The 27,806-nt window shown below is 42.9% G+C and overlaps 1 protein-coding gene and 1 long non-coding RNA gene across 20 annotated transcripts in view; one reads left to right on the forward strand and one right to left on the reverse strand.

The window, feature by feature from the left end:
* ELMO1 (engulfment and cell motility 1) overlaps positions 1 to 27,806 on the reverse strand; it is a 592,158-nt gene that overhangs the window by 20,339 nt on the left and 544,013 nt on the right. For 18 of the 19 annotated variants that reach the window (XM_019031281.4, XM_055347629.2, XM_055347626.2 and 15 more), the window contains 3 exons: positions 20,103 to 20,266; positions 12,827 to 12,939; positions 3,298 to 3,405 (listed from right to left, as the gene is read on the reverse strand). In XM_019031281.4, coding sequence (XP_018886826.1) covers positions 3,298 to 3,405; positions 12,827 to 12,939; positions 20,103 to 20,266 — 385 coding nt within the window. The remainder of the gene's footprint in view (positions 1 to 3,297; positions 3,406 to 12,826; positions 12,940 to 20,102; positions 20,267 to 27,806) is intronic. The other variant, XM_055347636.2, reaches the window with a different exon arrangement.
* LOC109027788 (uncharacterized) lies at positions 9,036 to 18,438 on the forward strand. Its single transcript, XR_008667478.2, has 5 exons — positions 9,036 to 9,274; positions 9,946 to 10,068; positions 15,449 to 15,608; positions 17,160 to 17,244; positions 17,879 to 18,438. It is a non-coding gene; the product is annotated as an uncharacterized lncRNA (long non-coding RNA).

Raw genomic sequence — 27,806 nt, forward strand, 5'->3', positions numbered from 1 at the left:
GGCCTAGATTCTTTCAAAGGGAGGCAGTGAGGAACCCAGGGCATGGCTGGAAAGCAGTGGGGTCCTATGTTTATTGGGGGCTATGACAACCTGTAAGTCAGCTTGGGAGGGATATGGGGAGAGGGGGGATGTAAGAAGATGTCGATTTTCAAAGGCCAAATTTCCTGACAAAGAAAAGGAATACAAAAAGAAAGATTTCCTAAAGCTTTGGAGAAGACAGCCAAGGAGGCACCCTCAATCCTCATGTGCACTATCTGTATTAAGAAAACTCCATTATACTATTTGATTTATCAATAGCTCAGTATTCAGCACGGATTAACTCAACAGGCACAAGACAATCTCTGCCTTGGTCTCAAGAGAGGGCAATGGTATGTGGCAAGAGCAATGACACGGAACATTAATTAAAGGCACGTCTCATTTTTCCAGTGGAATGAGGTTTCTGACTTTTAAGGGTTCCAAAAGGTGGCTATTTTGCTCCAGGCAGAATGCAGAATTGGAATTAAATGCAAACCAAGGTGGCAGGCCTGCAGCAAGAAACTTCAGCTTATTAGGCCGGGCTTTTTTTTGTCTCAGGCACAGTATTGCTTCATTTCAATTCATTACATGAGTATACCCATTTCTCTAGCACATATGTGCAGAAGGATACAGTCTTCCTAGTACACACACACTCTCTTTCTCTCTCTCTCTCACACACACTCTCCCACAAGGTGTGGATAAATACTTGTGCAGATAAATAGATCCACACAAGTATGCATTCTTAGTTCATCTTGCAATGGATATACTGTTTTTGGAGCAGTGCTTTGGAACTTCATTTCAGAGGAAAGCGGTTGCTAAGAGTTTTGGAGGCATGGTCAGGAGGGGCCGTCACAACCCCTTCAAGAACCAGCCTTGCTCAGTGGCCACTGTGAAAAGCTGTGTGGAGATGTGCAGCTCTGGCCTTGCTCTCCTGCACTCACCCTGGCAAGCTGGCTCTCCCTGGCATCAGCACCTCTAGTTCCAGGTTAGTTATTTTCACCCTGGAGTCTTGGGGGTGAGGGTCTTAGCAGAGCTGGGGGGCATCAGCTTGTGGGCAAGACCAGGAACTGCCCCTACACAAGGCTTTGTTGCTGTGGCTGCCAATTTCCTAGGTAGCTGGCCAATTAGCATGGGGATGCTGTGCTAACACCTGGCAAACCTGTCTGTCAAGTGCCTATCTTTGGGTTGAGAAGTGATTACATCCCTATAAACATGGGGCTAAACACTATGTCCTGTTAGTGGGAGAGCAGATTCACTGGACCATATGGGGAGTCAAGCTGTGTTTGTTCTGTCCTGACCACTTTTCCCCTTGTGACAGGTTAAGAAGGGGGCTGTGGGGGACCTCCTAGGGAGCTGCTGTTTGCTTCAACCAACAATAACCGCAACTCTTTCTGTTTAACCGCTGCAGAGCAGTGATTCCACATCGCTGGGCTCTCTGGTCAGTTCCTAGTTCACAAGGGAGTTTACACCAGTGAGCTTTTCACCAGTTAATAGCAAATGCAGAAAAACGAGGATGCTGGTGTGAGTTTTTCAGAGGGCTAATTTAGTTTAGCAGAAAGGACTGTCTTTTATCTAAGATTAGGTCCTTCTTACTTTTTTTTTCTTGTAATCGAGGGTCCTTTCTTTTATGAAAGGGTTGTGATATTAAACTTTAGATTTTATTTTTTAATATCCTTTTTTTTGGCCCAAGTTCAAAGTTAGCAACATGCTATTAATTTACTTAAACTTTTTGTTTTTTTTAAATTGTTAGTGAAAGCCACATTTGGGGAATCACAGTTCTCAAACTTGTGCATGTCAGAACTGCCGGGAACATCTGTTAAAACAGAGATGGCTGGTCCCCACCCACTGAGTTTCTGATTTAGCAGGGCTGGGAATGGGGTCTGAGAATGTGCATTGCTAAGAAGTTCCTAGGTGATACTGCTGCTGATGTTCCAGGGACCATGTTTAGAGAACCGCTGGTCTAGCTTGGCCAAGGTGGGGTGGGGAAGGCTTGAACTGTGAAGGGAGGATCCTCATTTACAGGTAGAGGCCCAAGACACCCCTAACTCCTGCCCCAAAGCAGGGAGGCATAGACAATGTCCCAGGCTCTCTGCAGCAGTGGATTTCAGATTTCTTTCTATAACCCCTGACTTAGGGAGCCAATAATGTGGGCTGGGAAGAAAGTTTTCCTATGAAAGAAAACGAGATCGTTTTCTGAACTAAGTGACATCACAAAGACCAGACTGTCCCATTTTTAAGCTGGAGGAAGAGTGAATGTTCTAGGCTGTCTGCCTGAGATGTCAGCGCAGAGTCTGAATGTCTCAGGAAATTTCCCACTCATGGGTTATTTTCACCTTCAATGGCCGTGAGCTGTAAGGAAGGTAATCCAGATTTGACTTCCATGGGCCCCAGGGTAACAGGACAGAAGGTGTGAGACTGTGGGTAAGGACGCTGTCTGGGACACGCTTATCTGAACACTGCAAGGTCAAGGTGACTTTTACAGGTTATTTAAAAGTGCTCTGAATGTTTTCTCCCTCTCGGATTTTTCTACTTGGGATATCCTCTGAGGCTACATTCATTTTATCTCATTTCTCCTCCAAATTAATTTATCACCCTTGTGTATTTCAGTGTTTCTATAATACTTGTTTAATTTGTATTGTTAACACTGTCAACCTGGCACCTGGTTCCGTGTGGGGCTAAAAGAATCCTGCACATTACTGTCTCTTCAAAAGCATGTATGTTAAAACAGACAACATATATAAAAAGCCAAAAAATATACAAGAGAAATATTTAGCAAACAGTAGAGGTAACTGATCATCATTTTCAAAGTGTCTTTGAGGTAAACTAGCTATGTTTGGCTCTGCCATTAACTCTGTGTCATAACTATGGGATACACTAAATTGTAACGAATAAATGTTGTAGGGGTCAGGCATATAAGTTACAAAAATAAGAAATTATTTTGGGTTTTCAGAAAAAGACAGCTGACAGAATCAGGTTTGTATTGTTTTTGCTCCTTGACACAGCACCTGGATAAATAATGTAAAAAGTGGACATTTGAACCCCAAGTTTACATCTTTCAATTAAGATACCTTTGCATCCATTTTACATTCTCCCCTATTCAGTTCCAAACCCCAAGTCCATCCAGGTCTTGTACTTGATGAGACGGCTCAGGCAAAGACTTACAACTAGATGAGATGTGTTCAAAGGGCTTACTTAGGCTGATAGTTTTGTTGCGTGATATATTGTGACTAGGAAACAACCAACCGACCACCACTCAGGCCTCTGCCAAGGAGAGCTACTTACGTTTGTCCTGCAAGGAATCGTGGGGCACTTCTCCCTGAGGACTCTCTTCTAAGTCTCCGTAATGCAGGACTTTGTGATTTGGCGAAAGCCGACAATACCAAAACTTGTCTGAGAGAAAAAACACAAGTTTACAAGGTAAGTGATTGTGGTTTATTAAAATACTAGCCTGGTTATTTCTTAATACTCTTGCCTGGAGGAAACAAGCAGTTCATTTGATTTTAAGTCTTGAGGAAGAATGAATTCTAGGGCCCTGGGCAATAAATTCCCTTTTGACTTTAATATTTAGTTATCACCTGTCCTGCTTGGTATACATTTGGTAACCATTAGTAAAGTCACTGAACCCTTCAAGCTCAATAGCAATAGATTTTATGAGGTGGTGGTTTCCAGAGGTTATGTTATCACTAATGATAACCACCACGGGAACTGCTCCTTATTCATTTACTGACAAAAGAGGGAGGGAGATATAGAAAAAAACAGATTTCTCAGAATGTTTCTGCTTCCACTTTCCTCTCTGAGAATTTCAGACTGTTGAGACAGTTGTGTCCAAGGCCATATTTTAACTGATACAACAAACCCCTACCCTAGGCTACCACACACACATTAATCATGAACGAATTGTTAGGACACTGGTAATACACATGGTGGGTGGGATTCATGAGGAAATCATCTAAATAATTCACGGATTTAGCCAAAGAATGGGGACATGCACAATCATTCTCCTCTCCAATTCCCAGAATTTACTTCTCTGGATAGGTATGACCAGGAGATTAGGGTCATTCTATAAACAACTTCCTCAACTTTACTGCCTCAGTCTCTCAAAAGTGAGAAGAAATTTTGAGTAAGCCTATGAGGCAGGAAGAAAGAGGCAAAGAGCACTTTTTATAGATTAGGGACTTGAACTGTGACAGCAATGCTTGTGCAGCTGTCTCCTCCAGGAAGCCCTCTTTATCCCTGCAGCCGAAGGGCCTCTCCCCATCCTCTGAGATGTTCTACAGTCTTCTTTGCACCACCAGTTTGGCTTGGACTGGCAATATTGGAGCCTAATGTTAACACCTTAGTATCTCCCATTATCTGCTACAGACCCTAAGTAAGTAACTTGCCCTTGAGGGTGTATTGTGAACAATTAATATTGATAGGAGAAGAGGACTCCAGCCCTGACAGTGTGGAAGAGTCACAGTCTCTCTGATGACAGTCACTGTCTTCATAATTGCAACATCCCAATCTCTTGGCACAGTGTCTGACACATAAAAGTTGCACAGTTGGCGTTGGCTAAGCTGATAAATGAAGACCCAAAGGGACCTGATCAAAATGCCTAAGGCATGATGTGTAAGTCACCTACAAGCCCCTTTGCACCACTGTGCGGTTGGTACCCTTTGAGGCCTTGGCCAAGTTACCTCATTATTGCGCCTGAAATATAATTTGTTTTCAAGCCACTCTAACTAAAAAGCTCTTCATTATATTTTAAGAAAAGTGGTTTTCTCTCTAAAATTGCTGTCACTGCAAACCCATGGTTTAATTATGATTCTTTTAATAGAAATAGAAGTTTTAAGAATGGAAGTAAAAGCCACACAATGAACAAAGAAAATGCCCAAATTTGATCCACAAAAGGAGAGTGTCTCTGTGATTCTTATCTTCCTCATCTTTAAATAGAGTTTGAGAATTCCGAAGCATAGTCAGAATACGGCAATCCATAGATTTAAAGGAATCTGAACTCTAGTGGAAAAAATTGAGTGGGAAAAGGGTCATTTAACAGCTAGGAAAATATTTGAAATTGCTAAATTTCAAAATTATGCTATGTATATACCAAACGTGGGTCATTTTTCTGGGAGAGCATTTCAAAGGGAGAAAACAGTTATTCTCTGAGTAATTCACAGACATTTAAATTAGGCAAATGTGTACTTGTGGGTTTTTCATGAGGAGAGCAACTTTGGGGATTTGACTTGTAACTTACAATAGGAAGTGTGAATTCCAGAGCAGGAGGCAATGGCTTTCTGAACATCAACAGTGCTCCTGGGGGCCTGTGGGGGCTGCCTCTCCCCATGGATACTTTCCCCTGCCCTACGTGGCTGTGATGACCAGAAAGCCAACTGGAGAAATCTGCTATAAAGTTTTCCTTTCCTTGCTGCATCTAGGTGATACGTTTGGCTGTGTGAGCGACTAAAGGGTGATAGAGGCTGGGAAGGAAGACAGTGAGAAGTGGTACTTGGACATGCTGGGCTTATTGTGAGTTAGGTCTTGGCCTGTGCTTTATAGGAATCCCTTGCTTCTCAAGCTGGGGTAAGTAAACTCTAGGGGTCAGCAGTGGGACTTGAAGCCAAGCCAATGTGTCACAATCAAACAAGATCAATGACACTCAAGTGATTTTGAGGGGAGGAATTAAGAAATTTAACTGGTGCACAGTATAATACAAACACATATTATTGTAGAGTAAATTGCACAACTTAATATTCATGTGTAAGATATATTGATTTGTAAGACTTCGAAAATTTTGCTGCTCTACTTTCAGGATAAATTTGTTTATCCAATGAATACTTGCTGAGTGGCTGTCTACAATGCACACAGCACTCTACTATGTGTAGCGAAACATCATTAGAATGGAAGGTAGACATGAAAGACAAGGCCAAGGAGTTCAAGGAAAAGGAGCTCCCTCAGTTCTTCAAGGCAGCTGAGAGAAAGATGTTGTTTCCCAGGTCTGGGAAGTAGGAACCGGGACAAATCAGCAACTCTGGCAATACTATGGAGAAAAATAGGAATGCAGAAATCTCTTGTGCAACATATTCTTACATACAGAAATGATTAGAGAACAGTGGCTATCTGTCAGAGTTTCAAGAGGCAAAACAGCCATCTTCCTTGCAAAGCTGGAGTTGATGTTTGTTTAAAGAAAACCCAAAGGGTCTGCAGCGGACAGATTTTCCTTTCCAAAGCTGAAATTCCCTTGACTTGTATGACACCATCTTGCCTTGGTTTTCCTCCTACCTCTGGCTAATTCTCTTATCCTATACAAGTTTCTCTTCTTCTGTCTACTACTAAAATGATAAAAAGCAAAAAGATTGGTACATCACAGATATAAGTGATGTGTTCCATCCACTGCTCATCAATTAGGAAGTCTTGGATGGATGGCAAAATATTGGAAAAAAGGGGCTGAAAACGCTGAGAAACTTGTCTTGACTCATAATCAAATGGGAGGCTACTCAGCCAGTATCTTCCTCACAGTAAAACTGGAGTCCTTAGCTTTGGAAGGCTTAGACATTGTGTATTTCTGTCTTGAAGGGAGAGCCACTACAAGGATAGCATCAGCACAGTGCGTCGACATGTTGGGTGAGACAGTTTCAGTGTCAGCCACCAGCAGCAGCTTGATTTGCAGTTTCTTTTACGGCAAGACAAATGTGTATTTTCCTTTCAAACCCCAGCATGATGTTACTTGTTCCTTTATCCCTCTGGGTGATGAAAGAGTGAATTGCGTCACTAAAAGCAATTAGCAGGAAGCAGTGAGAACATTATCAAAGATTGTTTACTAGCATTTCGGAGAAAACGAGTTAATATGGAGGTCTTCCAGTCAATTACTAATGAGAGTACGTTAATAGCCAGGCTTCATCTCCAAACCCAAAACAAAATATAGGGAGAATTTCGTGTTTCAATCTTTTTCTTGCGTGTGTGTGCGTGTGTGAAGGATAAGAGGGAAGAGCTGCTTTCAGAGTTCACAAGCCTGGTAAGAAGGGCTGATTAAAGCTATTCCCAGTGTCACATAGATTGTTATGGAGCTAATAACCACTGTCAACTGTAATTTTTGCAGTGCCCTCCAACAGAACTTCCTACAATGATGGAAATTCTCTATATCTGTTTTATCCAATACTAAGAAAACAAACTATAAATTTTCTTTCATTTTAAATAACTTAAACAGCCGTAGGTAGTTCTATCAGACAGTGTAGCCCACCGTCTGTCTTCAATCATCCAGGCCCAAGACAAGCTTGGGGCTGGTCCCTGGGTCTCCAGGAGAGCCCAGCAAGCTGAACAATGGCAACCACTGGTAGGTGTGAAATGCCAGCCAGTTCAGTGAGACACAGGGCACAGCAAGAACCAAACCCCGAGACTGCCATGGAATCAGGACACATCTTTGTTTTGAGTGTAGAGCCCGCTGTCAGCAGCTGGGGGCTGACCCCGGGGGCCCTAAGAGTCCTGTATTAGGGAGGAGAACAGGTTTTTCTAAAAGATGTCTTTAGAACACTTCCATTAGGATTCTGAATTTTCCCAAGGATAACCTAAAATGTGCCAAGTCTTCTGTGTGTTCAGAACAAGGTCAGCTTTCTGCCTAAGGTCCAAACTTTCCAAGTCACAAAACAAGAGGGACCCAGCAATGTGTTTAAAGGGAAATGTCATCTTTCAGGTGATGAGATCTAAGATTTTTTTGTTGGTACAAAAAAGGGAAACAACTATCGATACAGAGACAAAGGGCATCAAATCTTCCTCACTTCACTGAGCTTTCCTTAAAAGGACAGATTTGTGTTTTGATTCTGAATTCTGCCTCCCTGGACACAGCTGCTCAGAGCAAATGACACCGGAGTCCCTAGGTACTTTCCAAGATGATTTGGTCTAACAGGTGCCTTGAAGTCACACATAGCTGGGTGACACACCTGGCCCTGATGCTTATTAGCTGCGGGGCCTTGGCCTAATTATAAAAACTTCAGAAATCCCTGTTCTTCATATGTACAATGGTCATAATTATATGAGTAAAACACACATAAAGTATGGATCCTACATCTTCCAGAATTGGTTCTCAGAACATATTTGTACTTTCCTGCTCTTCTAGTCAATGGCAGTCCCTCTCGTCCACACTACTGTCCCTCCATCTTTTGGGAACAATGATTATGTATTATTCTGACCTATTGGGAAGTGCCTTTTTTTCAGGAAAATGAACTGGCTTTTCATAATTTGAAAATATGTATTTATTTATACCTGCCTTTTTGTAACAAAATATTAAAATAAAATTTCAACCAGGGATGGAGAAAGGAATGGCCTGCTCCCCACAACAGGGCAATATGGTTACCGTGCCTGAACACACCACTTGGCTCTAGGTCTTCTGACGGGGCCTCCAGAGCAACGTAAGATATACCAGCCTTGTTGGCAGGAGTGGTAGGCACGCATTTTGCCCAACATTGAGTTCCAAGATAAGCCTGTCATGTCAGCACTTAGGGAATGCTGGTCAATGAAACAGACACTGTCCTCTGCAGGAGGTTTCATTTTATCACTTCTTGAAATGATTTCCAATGTTAGCCCTGGACTCTTACCAAGGCCATTCAATGCAAGTGATTCTGAAAGACCTTCATCTCTAAAATACAAGAGAAGTAGGGGGCAGTTCTTGAGCCTACAGATTCTCATGAAGCAAATAGTGGCTGGTATCATTTCGATCTGTGTCCTCACCAAATCTCATGTGGAATTGTAGTCCCCAGTGTTGGAGGTGGGTCCTGGTGGGAGGTGACTGGATCATGGGGGCGGAATGCTCATGAATGTTTTAGCACCATCCTCCCCTTGGTACTGTATAGTGATAAAGTCCTCTTGAGATCTGGTTGTTTAAGTGTGTGGCACCTCCTCCTCCCTCTTCCTCCTGCTGTGGCCATGTGAAGCTCCTCGCTGCCCCCGCCCCACCTTCTACCATGATTGGATCATGATTGGGAGTTTCCTGTGGCCTCCCCAGAAGCAGAAGCTGTGATGCTTCCTGTACAGCCTACAGAACCGTGAACCAATTAAACCTCTTTTCTTTATAAATTAGTCAGTCTTAGGCATTTCTTTATAGTAATGCAAGAATGGACTAATACAGTGTCCTTAACACAGACAGCTTCTGGGGTTTCATCTGAAATCTCTCCTGCAGGAGTCCAGGGAACACAGAAGCCAGGCAATTTCCAAGCCAAGGATTCTGCGACCAGAGCTTATACTTCGTGGTCAATACGTATAAGCTTGGGGAGAGAGTGGAGTGATGCAGGTGTGTGGGCTCCAATGCTACTCCACCTCCTGTGTTTAGAAATATATATTCTGGCCAAGTGCAGTGGCTCACACCTGTAATCCCAGCACTTTGGGAGGCAAGGCAAGTGGATCATCTGAGGTCAGGAGTTCGAGACCAGCCTGGCCAACATGGTGAAACCCCATCTCTGCTGAAAATACAAAAAAATTACCCGGGCATGGTGGCGGGTGCCTGTAATCCCAGCGGAGGCTGACGCAGAATTGCTTGAACCCAGGAGGCAGAGGTTGCAGTGAGCCAAGATCATGCCATTGCACTCCAGCCTGGGTGACAGAGTGAGACTGTCTCAAAAAAAAAAAAAAATCTATATTCTGAGGCGCTATGAGCTAAAATTAATAGCAAACATCATTAATGAATGTTTGATAATCTGCCAAGCATCAAAGTGCTATAGAAGTATAATTTTACTTACCCCTTATGGCTATTTGATAGAGGAACTAACATCATCCCCATTTGAAAGAAGAAAGAGGAGCACAAAGACATTGAGCAGATTGCCCGAGGCTACCCAGCTAGTGAGTAGGGAACAGGGACTTCAACCCAGCTTATTGTGTCTTTTGAGATATATTACCTCCCAGTCCTAATGTGGTTAGAATTCCCAGAAACCCAGATCTGTAAATGTCTGCATCTGACTATTCCAGTAGCAGAGCTGCACATGAGACAGGCAGAAGGATCGGCAAGTATCAACTCGGGGACCTGCTAGCCAAACGTGGCACAGTCGAGCGCTCTCTATTTGTTCCTTCACTTTCCAGTTCTGTGGAGCTGTAAGTTCTTTCATATTTTCCCTTATAAAGTTAACTACTTAAATTCACTCATCTGTGTCCTACTCATTGTCAGACAAGTTTAGAGGGAGTATGGTGCTGGCTCCTGCACTGGGAGTGTCTGCTCTTTAACCTGTGGTGGCACCAGGCAGGCGGTTGTCCACCCCAGTCTGAGATCTCACGTAGAAGTGCGTCTTTCTCGAAGGGATTAAAAATGTCATGTTCTCATTAATCTGTGTAAATCTAAATGGAATGTTTTGATGGGGTGATAGGAAACCAATTTCAGCACAGTCTGCTTTGAATCCCTATTTTTAAGCACAGAGCCAGTCACCAGATTTCAAATCCATTTACCAAATACCAAAAAGCCTTCCTTTCTGCACTCGGAAGGATGATTTTGTATTAAACACAGATGGTCATGCTCCCTAGGGAGCTCAACTCATAAATTTATAATCTAGATGCTAATATTTTTTTGTTCAGGGGTAGTTCATTTTTAGAAAATTGGAAAAATTTACAGATACGGGACTAACATTTTTTAAACAACAACAACAAAAAAAAAACCCTGTAATTAATACATCTAGAACCAGGATTATTCTGATAGAACCTACCCACTTCAACCTAGTCAGGGAAGTCTCATGACGCAGTAGACTAGAAGGTTAAATTGGTGCTAGGAGCTAGGTTGTGAGGGACTCTAGCTGGGCAGCGGCAGAGGCATTGGGTGTCTATTTGCCATTTCCCATCCCCAAAACTTCTGTGCCCTTTGCCCAATATCAAGTAAGTAAAAATCTTATAAATCATCTTTATGGGAGCAATATATCCCAAACATTGATTTTTCCAAAGGCAATAAAGACATCAGGGCATACAACCGACTCTCTGACTAAACGAGCTCCTGGATCCCCTAATCCTGTCCTCCCACTTTACTGATGAGAACTTGGGGCCTTGAGAGGTCATGTGTCCTTCCTAAAGACACCTAGGTGGTTAATTAAAGAATTGAGAAGCCTAGCACCAAGTCCACTCACTCTGGCTCACTGCTTTTTTCCTACACAATCTTAAAGAACAGCAGTAGCTCCCTTTTTTTGCTGTTTCTTGTTGCTACATTCATAATCACCTCTCTTCCTCATGATAGCCCTGGGAGACAGGCATTGCTATCCCCATTTCGGATGGGGAAATTGCCCAAGGTCACACAGCTGGACAGGTGTAGAGGCAAGATCGCACCCACATTGCCTGGTTCCAGGGCTATGTCCTTGCCACTGAGCCCTGTGGTCTTCTTGGAACACCATTTACTCTGATATGATGCCCGATGCAAGGAACGTGATGAGAGGAGGGCATGAACTCATTCTTCAGTGGCTGAATGGGAGGGAGGAGTTCCCTCTTCCACTGGTCTCACTAATAGGAGGCTTTCTCTGTAACCCAGCCCTTATTACTCTGCCCATTGTCCTCTCCCGAGGCTCAGCTTGAAATTCACTCTAAGAGCTTCTCATTCTCTGGGAAGAAACTGCATTTTCATTCCTCCAGGAAGTTCTTCTGCCTTTGGAAGTTCCTCAATGGGATGTTTAATGGTGACATGAGAAATACTTTCAATTTACTGAATATGCAGCACAGGACAGTTACAGTAAATGGCCAGGGGATGAGTTCAGCTGACAAACACAAAATGATTTTTGTCATTAGTGGGTGAGCTCTATGGCTTAGCAGGGCATCCAGCAGGTTTCAAAATATCTGCCAAAGTTTCTCCTGGGCCATAACTGGTGGGTGTTCTTAGTATAGCTGCTAATGCCTGTGCTTGCTCCTGCCTCTTCTTCAATCTCTTTGCCTCTTCCCAAATCTTACTTTTCAGTTTTATGCTCTGGCTGTTTGCTTCTAGGAGAGTGTGGTATGAAGACTCTAGCTGTGCAATCAGCAGCATGTCAAGAGAGCAAGAAAACAGTCAAGGGTGCTTTACTTGTCCAGGAAAGAAACAGCTAGACATGTTTCCCACCTGTTGGGTCTAGTCTTTTGACATCCATTTGAATTTGACATTTTGGGGTTAGAATTTATAGAGACAATTCAGAAATCTGCCTTGAGAAATTATGTAAGTGATGCTACCCTATCTTAGTTCACTGTTACTTATATCCACATATAAAATAATTCTGTCCTAGAAGAGAAGCAGTGTGGGAGATTTGACAATAAGGGCCATCCATGCTGGAAGCTCCAAGATCAAACCCAACAGTGAGTGCCAGCTCTCCTACAGCAAGGGGAGTCATTAAAAGGAAGGGTCCTGGAGCTGTGGAGTTTGAATCCTTGCTCTTCTGTGACTTTGGGCCAGTTTCTTAGCCCTTTAGTGCCTCTATTTCCTAATCTGTACATTGGGCACAATCCTAGTAGTTACTTCTTAGGGTCATGGTGAGGATAAAATGCTTTATAAAGTAATGCATTGCAACAGGTATTGGCCAGAACATAGATCCGGAAGTCAGAAGACTAGAGTTTCAGAAGCACCTGGCACATGGTAGGCTCATATACACGTCAGCTGTTGTTGACACCACCACTAGCAGTTTTGTGGCACTAAATAGCAAACAATGGCTCTTCATTTCTGTGGCTCTTCTGGTAATTGTGGACTTTGATTCTCTCTGGGTGTGCATGGGAACCAGAAACGACCTGGACTGCTATTCCTGTCCTGAGTACAATGCTGCATGGCCTACCCTTAAACCAACACCATGCCCTTGTGATTCTCCAGGGAGCGGGCCACTGTTTACCCTATCCAAGTTTGGAGTGTCCCCAGAAACAATACCTTGCCTCCGCCGCGCATTGAGTTTCCTAAAGCAGGTCCCTTCCACAAGGCGGTTCAGGCGTTGCTGTTTGATCAGCTCTAAGATTTCTGGCTGAATCTTCTCCTTTAGTTCCCTGTTAGAGGAAAAACACATATTCCACAGCATGCCTTGAGAAACAGAGTGTGGCTTGGTGGACATCATGGGCATATGGGCAGGGGAGAACAAGTGCATCTTTTCATGAGCATCTGATACCTCCAACTTGGTGCTTTAGAGAAGTGTTTATTAAGAGTCAGTGGCCAGGGGCATAAGTACAACACCACAATAGATTCTGTGACATTTACAGAATTCCACAAAAGAACCAGCTACTTCAGTGATGTTTTTCCAGAGCAAAGTGTCCTGAAAAATTTCTTCTTTTATTTTACAAAGCCACGGATACAAAGTTATGCAAAAATCCATTCAGCACTGCTAAGACAATCAATCCTTGGTCAACTTTTTTCCCCTGTACCAGCTAAACTCTGAGACTGTATTTGTGATCTGATTAAACAGGCATATTAGGCAACCACACGATTACTATTCCACAGCAAACACTGTAGTGAGCAAACCGCAGGACCACTTTTGCTTCCAATTCCATCATTCACAAATGGGGACAACACTGTCCCAGATTCTAGCCCACAGAGACTGAGATAATGATGGGAAAAATGAAAGATTATTTGTGTCTTGTCTCAGGCTAATGCAATATAATTTAGTTTGAGATCCATTATGCTGCAAAGATATCATGATAGAGTGAAATGGTTTTCAAATTTTTTTTTTTAGAGCAGAAATTTTTATCATACGAAATTTTATGTAGTGCCCTAGCATTTGAGTCTAGTAAAGCCAAAACTATTCTAGTTGAAGCTGGACAGGGAGATCCAGAGCCCATTCCTCATAGCAGTGTAAGAAGTACTGGTTAGAACATAGATCTACGAGTCAGAAGACTAGAGTTTCAGTCTAGGCTCCGCCCACGACTAGCATTTCATGTAACTCATCTAAGTCTCAGTTTCTTCATCTATAAAATGGGAATAAGAATCTTTCCTGCTGTGACTCCCAAATGAGACAGAGTACAAGTCTTTATTAAACACTGAGCAGGAATGTAAGGCACAACTGAACTTGCTTTGGTGACATTCTCTCCTTTCCTCAAGCCAAACAGTCCACAGGCCCATATTACCCCGTAGTCAAGGCTCACACATTCATCAGCTTCCACCTTAACTCTGGACTTGCCCTGACACTGAACTGCAGGCAACCTGTTCTCACACAGTGCTCCATTCCGAGGTGAGAAAGGTACTCATGCTTGTTGGGCACCTGCTATGAGCCGGGTAGTGCAATATGCAATTTTAGCTCATTTAACCTTCCTTCCCTCCTTCCTGAAAATAACAGCTTTTGGGGAAAGTATTAATGTCATCATTCCCATCATTCCCATCTTACAGAAGGGGAAACAACTCATGGAGGTTACGTGTGGAATATGGGCACAGACTCAGGTTTTCCTTGTGCAAACTGTTTTGATTTACTCATGAGAAAAAAGAAAAAAGTTACATAAAAGGATAAGGCCATCTAACAGGGTATTCTAGTACTCCATTAATACATTTTTTGAGGCTTAAGTGCCCTCAAACATTCCCTCATTTGATACTGTTCCAACTGAACATCTATAAAGCATAATATGGAAATTCAGTCCTAATAATAGTTTGGGACATTTGTAAAGCCTTCCCTGTACAGGTCTCTTAGGGTCTCATTTCAGGCTTTCAGATCACTAAACTATTTATTATCAGCGCTTAGCTCTATCTAAAATGGACTCAGTAAATTGCAGCTTTGAAGAACCCTGCACTGAGTAGAAAAGAAAGTGGGTAACTGCCAGGGAGCTGCACACAGCAATAAATCACTGCTCACAACTTCCAAGTCCAGGTGACAGGGTGCAGACAAAGGCATGGTACCAGAGGATGGAGAAAATCTGGGAGAAAGAGTTTTGGAATTTCATCAATTCTTAGGTTATAGATATATGTATTTAAATAACAGTTTCACTAGGCCAGGGTTGAGTTATTAAAATGGAGTGGAGAATGCAGTGATGAAGACCAAGAGAAGGAAACAACTGAAGGAATTCTGAGTAATATTAACTGATGCTTTATGACTTTTTTGTGTAAGACCCAGAGGTGCCTGTCACAACGCATTTCATCATGGAACCATATTCTGAGGATGCACTAACAGAATAAGAGAATCTGCTGCTACAAGAGTTACTCCCCCCCTTTTTTTTGTTATAAGCCTCAAAGGACTACAAAACATGACCAGGCAATGAAGGAAATGAGACAGCTCTTTCTTTCTTTCTATTGCACTACCCGGCTCATAGCAGGTGCCCACCAGCTCTTTCTTTTTCAAAGCAATTTCTTCTTTCCTGGCAAATGGACTCAGTAGCCGTAAAATTCATACACATTAAGAAAACATAAGTAAGCCCTACAGTATGTTTCTGTGGCTGATATCTGCCCTCTGGGGTAAGCCAGGTAATAACCCCATGGGCTATAACTGGGTTTTGAAATTCTGAGCTTGGGGTCAATCAGGCCACGGTCATGGGTTTACTAGCTTCGCTTTGATAAATATCTTTCTCATTCTATCCAAAGGTCTTGCCAATAAATAAAAGGAGGAAGATTAAAGGAGAGAGGATTTAAAGAGTGTGTGAAGAGCAATTCAAAGTCTAGCACTGTTTCTGGAAAACAATTTCAAGTTCAAGCCCAGTGGGGCCACTGCCATACACAGAAGACAGACAGCACCATTAGACTGGTGAGATTTCTTCTTTGACTTGGGGTCTGCCCTACTGAACAACTACCCACTGTCCATCTCTCTGCTGAACTCCAAGCTCATCTGTCTGACTGTCTAATTGGACGTCTCGTAGCTTCACATATCCAAAGCTGAACTTCTGATTCCCTGCTCCACTTGCTCTGTCCTTTAGTTGTTAAGGCCCCAAACCATGAGTTCATCCTTGACTTCTCTCTTTCTCTTACACCCCTTAGGTATTTCCTAATCAATCAGGAAATACCTTTGTCCCTTCTCTTCAAAATGGATCTCATTTTCAGTACACTATAATCATTTCTCATCATCTCTTGGTTGGGTTATTAAAATAGCTTTCCCATTTGATTTCCCTGCTTCCAAAAACTTGCTTTCTTAGTGTCTATTTCCAATACAGCATCAAAGGGATTATTTAAACACCTAAGTCACATCACATCATTCCTTTGCTCAAAACCCTCTAATGGCTCCCCAACAAGGCCTTGTGTAATGGGGCTCCCTGCACTTTTCTGGCCTCACCTTCCATTGCTCTCTCCCCCTCAGTTATTCTGCTCCAGCACACTGGCCTCCTCTTTATTCACTAAACACCCAGACCTGCTCCAACCTCAGGGCCTTTGCCCTGGTGGTTCTCCCTGTCTGGAGTACCCTTCTCCCAAATACCCATATGGCCTGCTCCCTTAGTCCCTTACAAGTCTGTACTCAATTGGCACCATCCTAATTAGACACAGCTACTCTAACCAACCTATTTAAAACTGCACTCTATTTCCCTTATCTTGCTTTGTGTCTCCACCGCATGTATCTCCTCTTAACATGCTGTCATCTTATTCACCATGTGTATTGTCTTTTTTCTCCCTACTAAAATATAATCACTGTAGGGGTAAGAAATATGTCTGTTCTCTTCACTGCTGAATTGCCAACATAAAGAATAGTGTCTGGCACGTGGCAGGCACTCATTAGATATTTGTCAGCTGTCTGAACACTGAACATTGTCTAACTGACCAGACTGTCCCCCTTGCATTGGTTATGAGAAAGCTTTCAGTGAAGCATGCGGCTGATCTTTAGCGAGGATGCAGATTTGCAGGGTAGGTATCAGCTTTATTCCTGGCTTTGTTTGTTTTTGCTTTTCTTTCCCATGGATTTCTATTGTCCTTTCTAAGACAAGGGAGAGGCATATATTAATATAAATATATGCACAGTGTCAGTTTTATCATTTACATATCAACAGTATCACAACTTGTTAAATTCTGGTTACGGGCTAATAAGACAGAACATTTCTTCAAGTGGATATTAGGTCCCAGGCATATGATAAGTGCTTTTCATGCATGACTTTGTCAAATCCTTATGACAATCCAATGATGTAGACATTTTTGATATCTTCATTTTTAGAGATGAGAAAAGCAGGCTTAGAATGGATTACATAACTTGCTTACAGAGCCACATTTGTAAATGACTCCAGGTCAGTCTGATAGCAAATTGGGTCCAAGTTTTACACATTTTGCTTCCCTGCTTTCACTGATGTTTGTCTTTACATCTCCCCTTCCTCTCCAGCATAGTGTTAAATGATCGATTTTTGGACTATTCAAGCTTTTTATATCCATTAACTCCGATTAATTGGATGGACTTATCTTCCTTGGTAAGTTGCACTAAATAGGACATAACAAATACCTCCTCTTTGAAACAATTAGTCAAGAGCTAAGAAATAAAACAGAGCTTCTTCAACCCACTGAATATATATTCCCCCAAAATATTTATTCACATGGAGTTTACATTTTTCTTCTCAGAAAACGACCATTTTATAACAAAAGGGTGTATTGCTCAAGTGGTCTGCATGGAGCTGAGGTCTGCCACCATGCTGTGTGTGGCACACACAGAGGGAGGAGGGCGGCCTGATGGCCACTGGGATTCCCCACTGGTGGTCAGGCCCCAACCAAGTTGCTGTCCCTGTCTGCAAAATGAAAAGCTTGAACTGGATGGCCTTAAGGGTGATTTTCAGCTCGAAAATCCCAATATCCTAACCCTCAAGCTTGGGTTAGATCCATCTCCTCTGTGCTCTTCCTGTAACTAAGCAATGAGCCCAGTCTATGGTAAATCCCCCACCCCTAATCCTAGCCTGTGACAGAGGGAGACCAAGTGTCTCTGGGTCTCTGCCTGCCCCCAGCACTTTGAGCAGGGCCTGGCATGTAGGAGTTGTTCAATAGATGTTTGTGAAATGAACAAATGAATGAAAACAAGCATACATGGTCTACTCCTCTATTTCTTTCTCTTAGGTGACTTGATTTATCGTGTGAGCCATTCTGGCAGAAGTTAGACTTCATGTAACCGCATAATGAATTCCTGTCTAGTAGATCACTCTAATAGGCAAAACATATCGCAGCTACCCTCTGCCGGTTTCAGAGACTGGGGTCACTATCAAACTGGTCCCTGGCCCACCTGCTTAAATGCTGTGGCTCCTAACCACTCTTTGTGACTTTGCTGCAGCTACAGATATCAAGAACTCCAGTGGGCCATGGTACTTCTTGGTCCATGGCTGAGGGATGATGCAAAAGCTACATCCATGCAGGAGATTTCCTTCATATTTGGATAGTTTCAAAGATAAGAGCATCTTATAATAAAGGAGAAAGAAACTTCAGAATGTCACAGGCAAAGTCTTAGGAAGTGAAGATATAAAGCCAAAGTAGGAGTAAAATGTTCGTACTTGCCATGAAGTTAACATTCTTACTTGGAAAAAGTCAAGGTCAAACATAATTCAGAGTTACTTGGCTTTAACGGAAGTGATTCCGCAAGTCTCCCTTCAGGTTTTAAGACTTATTATAAAAAGCATAATAAAGTGTCCTACGTTTATACATCTGCTGAACCATGTTATGAAATCCAGTAAACTGTAGGCCCTGGGATGGGGCAAGGAGCCATTGTCCCTCTTTGCAGGTGAGAAACTGCATCTCTGAGGAGCCAGTCACTTATCCAAAGTGCATCCTGCTTGGTGTTTCTAGCTGTTACCGTCTTCTGGCTGAGGACCAATGCAAAACCCCAGTGGTACCTCTTGTCAAGGCTAGCTGGTGCTTACAGGTATGACTTAGGTTTTGCAATGATGAAGCCAAAGTGCCTTGGAAGCATTTTCCCTGCCCCGCTAACTAACTTCATGCCAACTAGTCTGCAGGGTTCTACTCCACAGTTTCTAACAGTGCTTCTTAAGATTGGAAAACAAATGTACGGTAGATGTTACTGCTTAGCTATTGTCCTTTTATAGACCTGTGCACTTTTTAAACCTCATTTCAGTCTCTCACATTGCAAAGAAGCTAGGGCAGGGCAAATACAATATTAGCTGAGGGGTCAGTAGACTCGAGGCCCAGTCCCGGCTCTTCCACTTGTTGGCATGGTCTTCACCCCTCCAGACTAGCCTTTGCATAGGAGTAAGACCTGCCTATCCTAGCCTTTGCATGGGAGTAAGGTCTGCCCATCTCACAGGGATGTAAAGAAATGAAATAGCAAGAAGGGTGCATTACAAATTGCCAAGCATTAGAAGTGTCAAATACTGGAGAGCAACAAACAAAAAGGGAAAGAATCAGAAACAGAAAGAGAGCAGGTGTGTGTGGTGGGGGAGCACTGCCTTCAGAATTAAAACTATGTTACAAGTTGGCTTCATGCAAAAGCTCAGAAGAAGCTGTGTCCAGTCTTCTGAGGACAAAATGAGAATAAACATCAAACACATATGCCTTTCCCTATGTTTTTCCTCTTTAAAATATAAGGGTAACAAAATTGACCCAGCTCTTAGAACAGGAGAAAGGAAGAGAAACAGAGCAGTTCTAAGAAAAGATGAAGCAAGCAAAATACCCCTCATGTGTGAGTTCAGAACACTTCAAAGATTGGAACACATGAAATTTTGCAATGGTTGCAAGTGGCATTTCTTGCAAAGTCCTGTGAAGTGGGGCTTGCTGCCTCCCCACTGTAGGAATGTAGGTTCACAGTCATGAAGGCCATATAGCATGCTCCGATGCCAACCAGTGCCAACAGGGCAAAGAGGAGGTAGTTCACTCTCTTCCTCTCAAGCTCTCACTCCCACTCATTTAGATTCATGCTACTTTCATTTTCATAGTGCTTTAATAGATGGGCCTCACTCTGGCTGGCTCACAAGGTCTTGCTATTCAAAGGGCACCCACATGAAATATAGTTTCACTGGTCAAAGAGAAAAAAAAATTGTTTCAAGTGTTGGAAAAGGTCCAAACTTTTAATCTACAAATCCCTGGAGGACTTGTCACTAACAGGGCCAGCTCCTGGTTTAGATCCATTCTTCCAGCAACTGGCCCACTCCACTCAGCCCAGCCCTTCCTCAAGGAGCTGCTGAGACTCCCCTAACTAAATGGAGATACTTGGAATGTCTTCTGCTGGCCTTCCCTGAGGAGCTCACAACACAGCCCAGCTTCATGACAGGCAGTCATTCTAGAAATAGTGGGTTAGAGTCTTTTGGGAGATAGAGGTCAATACTGGGTAACTTACAAAATCGGGCGGGACTGGAAATCTTCCTGGTTCATCCTCTCGGACTGGCGGATTTTCAGGATCTCAGTGTAGCTCAGGTTCTGCAGTTTGCTCTTGAACTGGTCCAGGGAGCTAGGCTTGGTTGTAAGTGCTCTCATAACCTGCTCCTTCACCACCTGCATTACCTGAAGATGAAAGGAAGACCATCATTTTCCTGGGGGCTGACCTTTCCCATTCAGAAAAGTCTTTCCGAGTTAAGGGCTCCCTGCTTCCCTGGTGCCCTCTGCACGCATGCTCAGCATGAACCTTGAGCATGCTTTTCCAAAACAGTCAACTTCCATTATGCCCATCTTCCATTTTCTCTTGCATTGCTGGAACACAAGGAAGGAAATAGATTGATAACAGGGAACTGGTGGGGTGGGGAAGCTCAGGGTGGGAGGTGTACTCCACTTGCTTGACACATTATGTGACTGCTGCTGACTCAACACTGTAAACAATGCTAACTCAAGAGTCAGGAATGAACCAAGGCCAAGCAGCAGCTAGAGCCCTGCATAGTAATTATTTTTTTCCAGGAGAAAATCGCTGAGATACAATTAACTGTGGAAGTTTGGCTGGCGCTGGTTCAAATGAATGTGAACAGATACTCACACCCCCCTCTCCCAGACTGCTTTCCCCATGTAGTTAGGGCTTGAGTGTTCATACTAATTACGCATTTGGAAATGTACATGTGGTATTGCCTCTTTGAGCCTGGCGCTAAAAAAAGAGGTTTATTAAATTAGAACAGACATATCCCACTGGAAGCTTCAAGAAAAAAGAAGAATACTGTAATTTTCTGCCTCAGGACAGTGCTAGCCCACAGGGAGGCAAATAACCACTGCCTCTATTAATGTGGGTTCATCTTCATCAGGATGCATACAGCACGAAAAGACCAGAAAAAACACAGAAGCATCTCAGAGCGGAATCTTGCTGCTTCTTTTTTCACTCTCCATTACAGGTGATAGCAACAAGTGATACCATTTATCTATGTGCCAGATGCTATGGTAGGTGCTTTATCTATGTTTTCTTTCTTTATCCACTCAAACCTATGAGGTAGATATTACCATCAAGTCCACTTTACATATGAAGAAACTGAGGCTTTGAAACTTTACGAAACTTCAAAATCATACCATTGGCCATTAAGTGGCTGAGCTGGGACTGGATATCAGGATTGTAAACACCCGACTATGCTGCCACCCATGCCACCATTCTTCGTGTCATTTGGGAACTTAAAAATAAGACAAACCACAGATGCACCCTGCTATATGTTGAATTCTGTGCTAGGCAGTTTGCTGTTTATCACCTTATTTAATCCTCCCTCCAATGCAGTGGAGGAGGTGCTAGTATCACTATGTAAAAGATAAGGAAACCGACTGAGAAAGGATTGATGACTTGCCCCAAATCACATATATGTAGTTGAATCCTAGGATCCCAAGCAACCTACGAGGATGGATTTGGCATAGATTTGATGTTGAACGAATATGCATATGATATATTTCTTGCCTTCCATGAACTAATGGTCTCATAAGAAAGGTGGACATGGCCAAGGATCATTACAATAGAAGTGCAGAAATGATAAAGATGACAGACTGATGGACTCTGTTGGCAGGTAGATAGGCTTTTCATTGAAGACATTTCATGGGAATGGAAATAGACAGATAATCTGGAACACCACTGTGTATCAGCTGCTTTGAACCTGGGTTGCATCTGAATTGGAACCAACTGCATAAGCATTGTTTCATGCCCCTAGCATAATGTCATACAGGCAAATTTCCAGTTGATCTTTCACCAGATCTGCTGGTTTTTTGTTTGTTTTTTTTTTTAACTTAGGCAAAATGCCAAATTTGGGATGCTTGACAAATTTGGAAATTGTGATCATCTTACATCATGCGGCATAAATGATTAAATTTGGTCAAGGTTGAACTATAATGCTTTGCTGTATCATATGAAGGGCACCATAGGGGTGCTGCTTTGCCCACTTAGAGAGACTCAGAATTGAGCCAAGGAGATCATTACTGTTTCTCAATGATATCTGGCTTTCTTGTGGGAGGCTGGACATGGCGAGAGACAAAGATATAGTGATAAGAATACCAAAAATGAAGATATGATTTTTAAATAGAATCAGGTTAAAGCTAAGAGTTATAGAGTGACCTCCACTCCCCTCATTTTACAGATGAAGAAGATGATTCCCTCATGTCATGTGTTTCTTAAGGGGCTGTCACAGAGATGATGGTGTTTACACCACATCTACCTAGACACAGCACTGGGCCTCCTAAGTGGGCACATGACCTGAACTGACCAATCAAAATCCTTCCCCAGACTTTTCTGCCATGTCCTGAGGCGGACCTGAAGCACGCTCTCTTTCCCTCAAATTGAGAGCTGTGAGACTATGTCCCTTCATATATAGGAAAGGGGAAGATAATGAGACCAATGTCAGTAGAAGGACAAAGTAAACAGACGTGTGTGTGTGTGTGTGTGTGTGTGTGTGTGTATGTGTGTGTGTGTGAAAGAGCGTTAATGGTTAAGCCTTGTTCAACTGTAAAGGTGACTCAAGCCCTGCATTTCATTGTTTGGTTACAAGAGCCTTTTTTTTTTTTGTAAGATAGCTTGGATGATAGTTTGTTCCTGTCACGTGCAACCAAAGAATCCCAACAAATACATATGGTGAAGTCCAAGAGGAGGACCAGGTGTGGGGCTGAGATTGTCCAGGGAAAGGGAGGAGTAGGAGAAGGAAGCTGGATGGAAATAGCAAAGTTAATTCAACAAGTGACTTTTAAAAATCACCTGCATTTACAGGCTCATGGGTGCACCTCTGCAAGGAAATCAAGATGATCCCTTATGGAATGTGGGGAACTCTTTAACTCCTATTTATAGATTAGGCTTAAAATCCACTCCTAGAGCCCCATTCCTCTAGCTTAAGATTTTGAACCTTGCTAGATGCAAGAATACATAAGTAGAGCAATCCTTTGAATTTTCCCCAAATCACTTATAATTCAGTTTGAAGAAAGTATAGAACTTTTCCTAAGACTAGGTTGATAGGCAGAAGGAAAAAGCAGGCACCTGGCCCCAGAGGAAGGGATATAAGCAGTGGGTATAAAGCACAGGACAGAGGTTGGTGGAGGCAAAGACTAGCTTCACCTACTTCACTTCACAGTTTTGTTGGCAACAGCTCTGAGAAGTTCTATGGTCACTCTGCATGTCAAGGAAAATAACCTCTGTGAAAGGTATCATTAATTTTTTTAAGAAGACAAAAGAGCTACATAAGTCAAACATTCCTCTGTGCCTTTGCAATTTAGCTACAAAGTTTACAACTGATAGCTTTATGTCTCTGTTAATGTTTCACATGTGCAAGACATTCACAAATCAAGACATTCACAACCACCATCCTTAACTCTATCTTCTTTAGAAAACATCACACCCTTTACCATTTGTTTGAAAAACCCACAGACAGTGTTGCGGAGACATCAGAAAATCAATGGAATTAAACACAGACATCAAAGAAAGCACGCTCTTAGAATCTGCATTTGTTGTTGGTATTGCCCCATCATTCAGTCGATGTCTGGACCATGTCAGTGGTGTGTTTCTGAAGTCTTCTTAGCCCATATTTTCTGTAATAATGTTACACATTACAAAAAAAGTGAGAGTCCCACAAGACATTTGTACTTCAAATGGAGAAATCCTTTTGGCTCCTTGGAAGACCGGGTTAAAGGTACAAGCACAGGAGGTTCCTAAATGGAATCAAGCATTCTGGCAAAGTCCACCTATGTCCCCTGCTCTCATTGTTGGTCATGTAAATGTGCTCCTGTGTTTTATTGCAAGACCTACTGAGGCTCCACGTGCTCCTTGTCTAATCACTTCTCCCATCCTACCTTTAACCCACAACCTTCATCCAGCATCATTTATCCATTTCTTCAACAAATGTTTTGTGAGCACCTACTCAGTGCAAGGAATGATGCGACACTAGAGGCCTTGTGCCGGATGAGCTCTCAGCCTGGGACAGCGGAAAGACACATATTTGTCTCACCCAAGGGAAGACGCGATGTCACAGGGGAGCAAGGGGTCAGGTGTTCACTCCATGAACACTCATGGAGGCCCTCCCAAAGGGCTGAGGGCATAGCACCAGGGCTTTAGCTGGGGCTGGTGGAAAGGCCACATGCAGACAGGCTGAGGTGCAGGGGAGGGGCCATTCTTGGTGACAGCAGCAGCCTGAGTGAAGGCTTGGAGGGGGAAGGAGAACATAGCCATGGGTGGGGAAGAGTGTTCAGCGGTCTTGTTTAGTTGGAGAAATGAGGGAGCTGCAAGGTGTGGTTGAAAGGCAAGCTGAGTCAGATGGGGGATGGCTTTGATTGCTAAAATGAAAAATTTGGATTTTTTTGTTTCTGTAACCAAGGATATGTCACTAGAGGACTTTGGGGTCTGTGAAGGAATTTGATAATATAAAGTATGTTGGGACGCTTACAAAGTAGTCCTTATTCCTGCTCTAGTTGAGGCAAGGAGGGGATGTTACAGAAGTCTGCATGGCTGAGACAACATTTTGCTTGGAGGATGAATGGGAGTTACTCAGGTGAAGAAGAGGGAGAAGGGAATTCTAAGCAGAAGGACCAGCATGAGCAAAGGCAAGGAGGTAGGAAGTACATGCTTCAAGCATGAAAGAAAACATGCTTTTGGAATCTACATTAGTAGCTTTTGGCAAACAGACAGGTACTAGCTGCAGTATGGCTTCTCAGCCTTTAGAACCCAACACGTGATTTTGAATCCAGCATGCATGTTTCCTGGGGCTTTGACCTTCCTCAAGATAGTTAATCTCTCTCAGACTCATTTTTACTATCTTTACTCATCTTTTTTTTACCACTCCTAAACTAGGAGTACTAATCATTTAGAATTCAAAAAGTTTTCAATTGGATAATGCCCCACATCCTTCATGGTACATACTGGATATGTGACAAATGTAAGTTCCTCTTTCTAAGCCTTAGTTTGCTCATTGTAGAGTGCTAGTAATAATATGAAATTCACAGGGTTGTAAAATCTAAAGAAAATATTATAGCCAAAGTACCTAATATACTGAATAGAACATATTAGACACTCAACAAATGTCAGTTCTGTTACAATCCCAGAAGGAAATTACATATGTAAGAAGCTTCTCCTATAAAAATATTTTGGACAGGGTATTCCTGGGCCACACTTGCATCAGCTGGCCACTTGGTAGGAATGCAACTTTGTGGGCCCACCCTAGATCTACTGAATCAGAAATGCTAAGAGTGGCACCCAGCAATCTGTGTTAACAGCTCTCTAGGTGATTTTAATGCATGCTCAAGTATGAGAACCACCGATTTCAGCAAATATCCAGTACCCCTTCTGAGTCTTCCATATGGCATCTACAACTTCCAGCAAGTCTTGTCATATCACCAGCAAGCAGTGAAGCTAGTTATTGGTGTACATTTCATGCTGTCTAGATTGTAAGTCCCTGGAGGGCAGGAACTATTTCTTACTTGTATGATGGCCCATAGTACTTAATACAATGTATCCCAGAGTGTAATATGGTTGGTATGAGCAATGTCAAAGGCTTTTAGGCTCCCACCTTTGATCTGTAGATTGAAACAACTAATAAGTCCTTAGCAGAATTATGAGTCTGCCAACAAGGTTTATAAAGCACACTTTCATAAAGCCAAAGAACAAAGCCCGTGGCCGTGGGATGGCATCTTAGGGCTCCAGAGGTCATTTTGGGCTTGCTTCCAGGGCAGAGTTGGAAGGGGATAGATCTACAGCCAAGTGGAGGGTTTCTGGAGAAGGCACAATGGTGTATGCTGCTGGGCACTGCCACTAATGGATGGTCAATACTTACAAAAAAAGTACAATCTACCCCCAACCAGTGGTGTCCATTAAATTGATTTATCTTCACAGTGACGAGAAAAGGCTGTCTTAGGAAAAACAGATGCCAACCCAGTCTAGCTAAAAATGATTCATGTGGGGGAGACTTTATTGCTGGACCATTTTTCTTCCCAGGAATGTTCCTTACACACAACAAAAGGACTGAAGGCTCACAACAACCAAAGAATTGGAAAGATTCTGCCTGCAGAGGGGTCTGGGGGAAGAAGACCCTAAGTGCTCACGTGTGGGAAGGATAATTTCCCAGAGGCCAGGGATCGCTTTGGGGCTACACTCTAAGGGTACAATGTGGAGAAATGGCCTTGCCCAGAAAAAGTGTCAGAAGTGAGGGTACAAACTGATGGCTTACCTGGTAGGGACAATTATTGATCCCTCCCTGGCCTACCTCCATATAGAGGTCTTTAAAATTGGGTCAGCTTCTGGAAACTCAAAATAGTTTCACTTTATAGTTTTACCAGATCAGAGAGTGGAGTACCTAGGCCAGGCCATGCATGCAGGACATTTTGCTGAGTGGTGTCGTGCATATTAAAACGAAGGAGAGAGAAAATAAAGGTGCTGTCTGGGCTGAAGGAGTAGCAGTTGAGGTTTCTGAATTTATTTTAGGACAATGAGGCTTAGACAGGGGTTAGCAAACTTCTGTTAAGGGCAGACAGCAGTATTTTAGTCTTTGTGAGCCATATAGTGTCTGCTGCAATTATTCAACCCTACCATGGCAACTTATATAATGACAGACAATATATAAGTGAATGGGCATGGCTGTGTTCTAATAAAACTTTATTTACAAAACACAGGTGGTGGGCTGGATTTGGCCTGCAGGAGTAGCTTGCCAATGCCTAGTGTAAAATAAAAACAACGCCTGGCTTTATAGTTAGGCAGAAGTCATTTCAAAGTCTGGTTCTGTCACTTACAAGCTGGGAAAATCACTCAACTTCTCTGAACCTTGGTTTTCTTATCTATAAAGTAGGGGTAATAATCTTTAATTAGGATTAAGAGATGTAGAGCATTGCACCCAATATGTTATAAGGTTCCCTCTGAATCACAGTCCTAGACATCTTATCCAAAAAAAAAAAAAAATCCCCTCGCAGCTTGCAAACAACTTATATATCTTCACGAGATGACTCTGGGTGTTTTATAATACATGCAGGGTGGTTCAAGATTATATTCAGGACAAATCGAACAGAATTGGTTCCGACAGATTAAAGAGAGGTGTTTTCATCAAATGGTATTCTCGACTCTGCCTGAATGGTTTCAGGGCTTGGAAGATGCTCTGGCCTGTCCTTGCTCTTTTCTGCCTCACCTCTCACTGTGGTTCCACCACTGCAGTCCCCTGGTGAAGGGCCTCCTTGTCTAGGGTCCTGTGGGGTCAGCCTTAATGTAAATGAAGAGAAACTGCTTTGAAATCACAGCTCAGCCAGTGTGCAACCTCTGGCTCCTCTCAATTTCATCATGTGTCCTCAATTATACCAGATGAATTTGAAACACTTTATTCATTAATAAAAGCGAAAAAGCTTCTCTGCATTTCACAAAGGATGTGTGGTCTAATCGTGGCATCCAGTAATAAGAGAACTCAGCAAGTCATTAACTTCTCCTGCCTCTGTTTCTTCAGTGTGTCCCTAATGGCCCTCTGAGCTCTAAGCTCCTGTGAGCATCTGTCTGAAGGGGTGATGAGACCTAATTTAGAGCCAAAGCCAGTGCTGTGCTTAACGTGGGCAGTGAGGTCCTGGTAAGTCCTCCTCCGTAGGATGGCATTTCACAACCCAACCAATGCGAAGCTTACGGGGCATCACATCAAAAATGAAGTTA

The sequence above is a fragment of the Gorilla gorilla genome, chromosome 6, assembly GCF_029281585.2.
Source record: "Gorilla gorilla gorilla isolate KB3781 chromosome 6, NHGRI_mGorGor1-v2.1_pri, whole genome shotgun sequence".
NCBI lineage: Eukaryota > Metazoa > Chordata > Mammalia > Primates > Hominidae > Gorilla > Gorilla gorilla.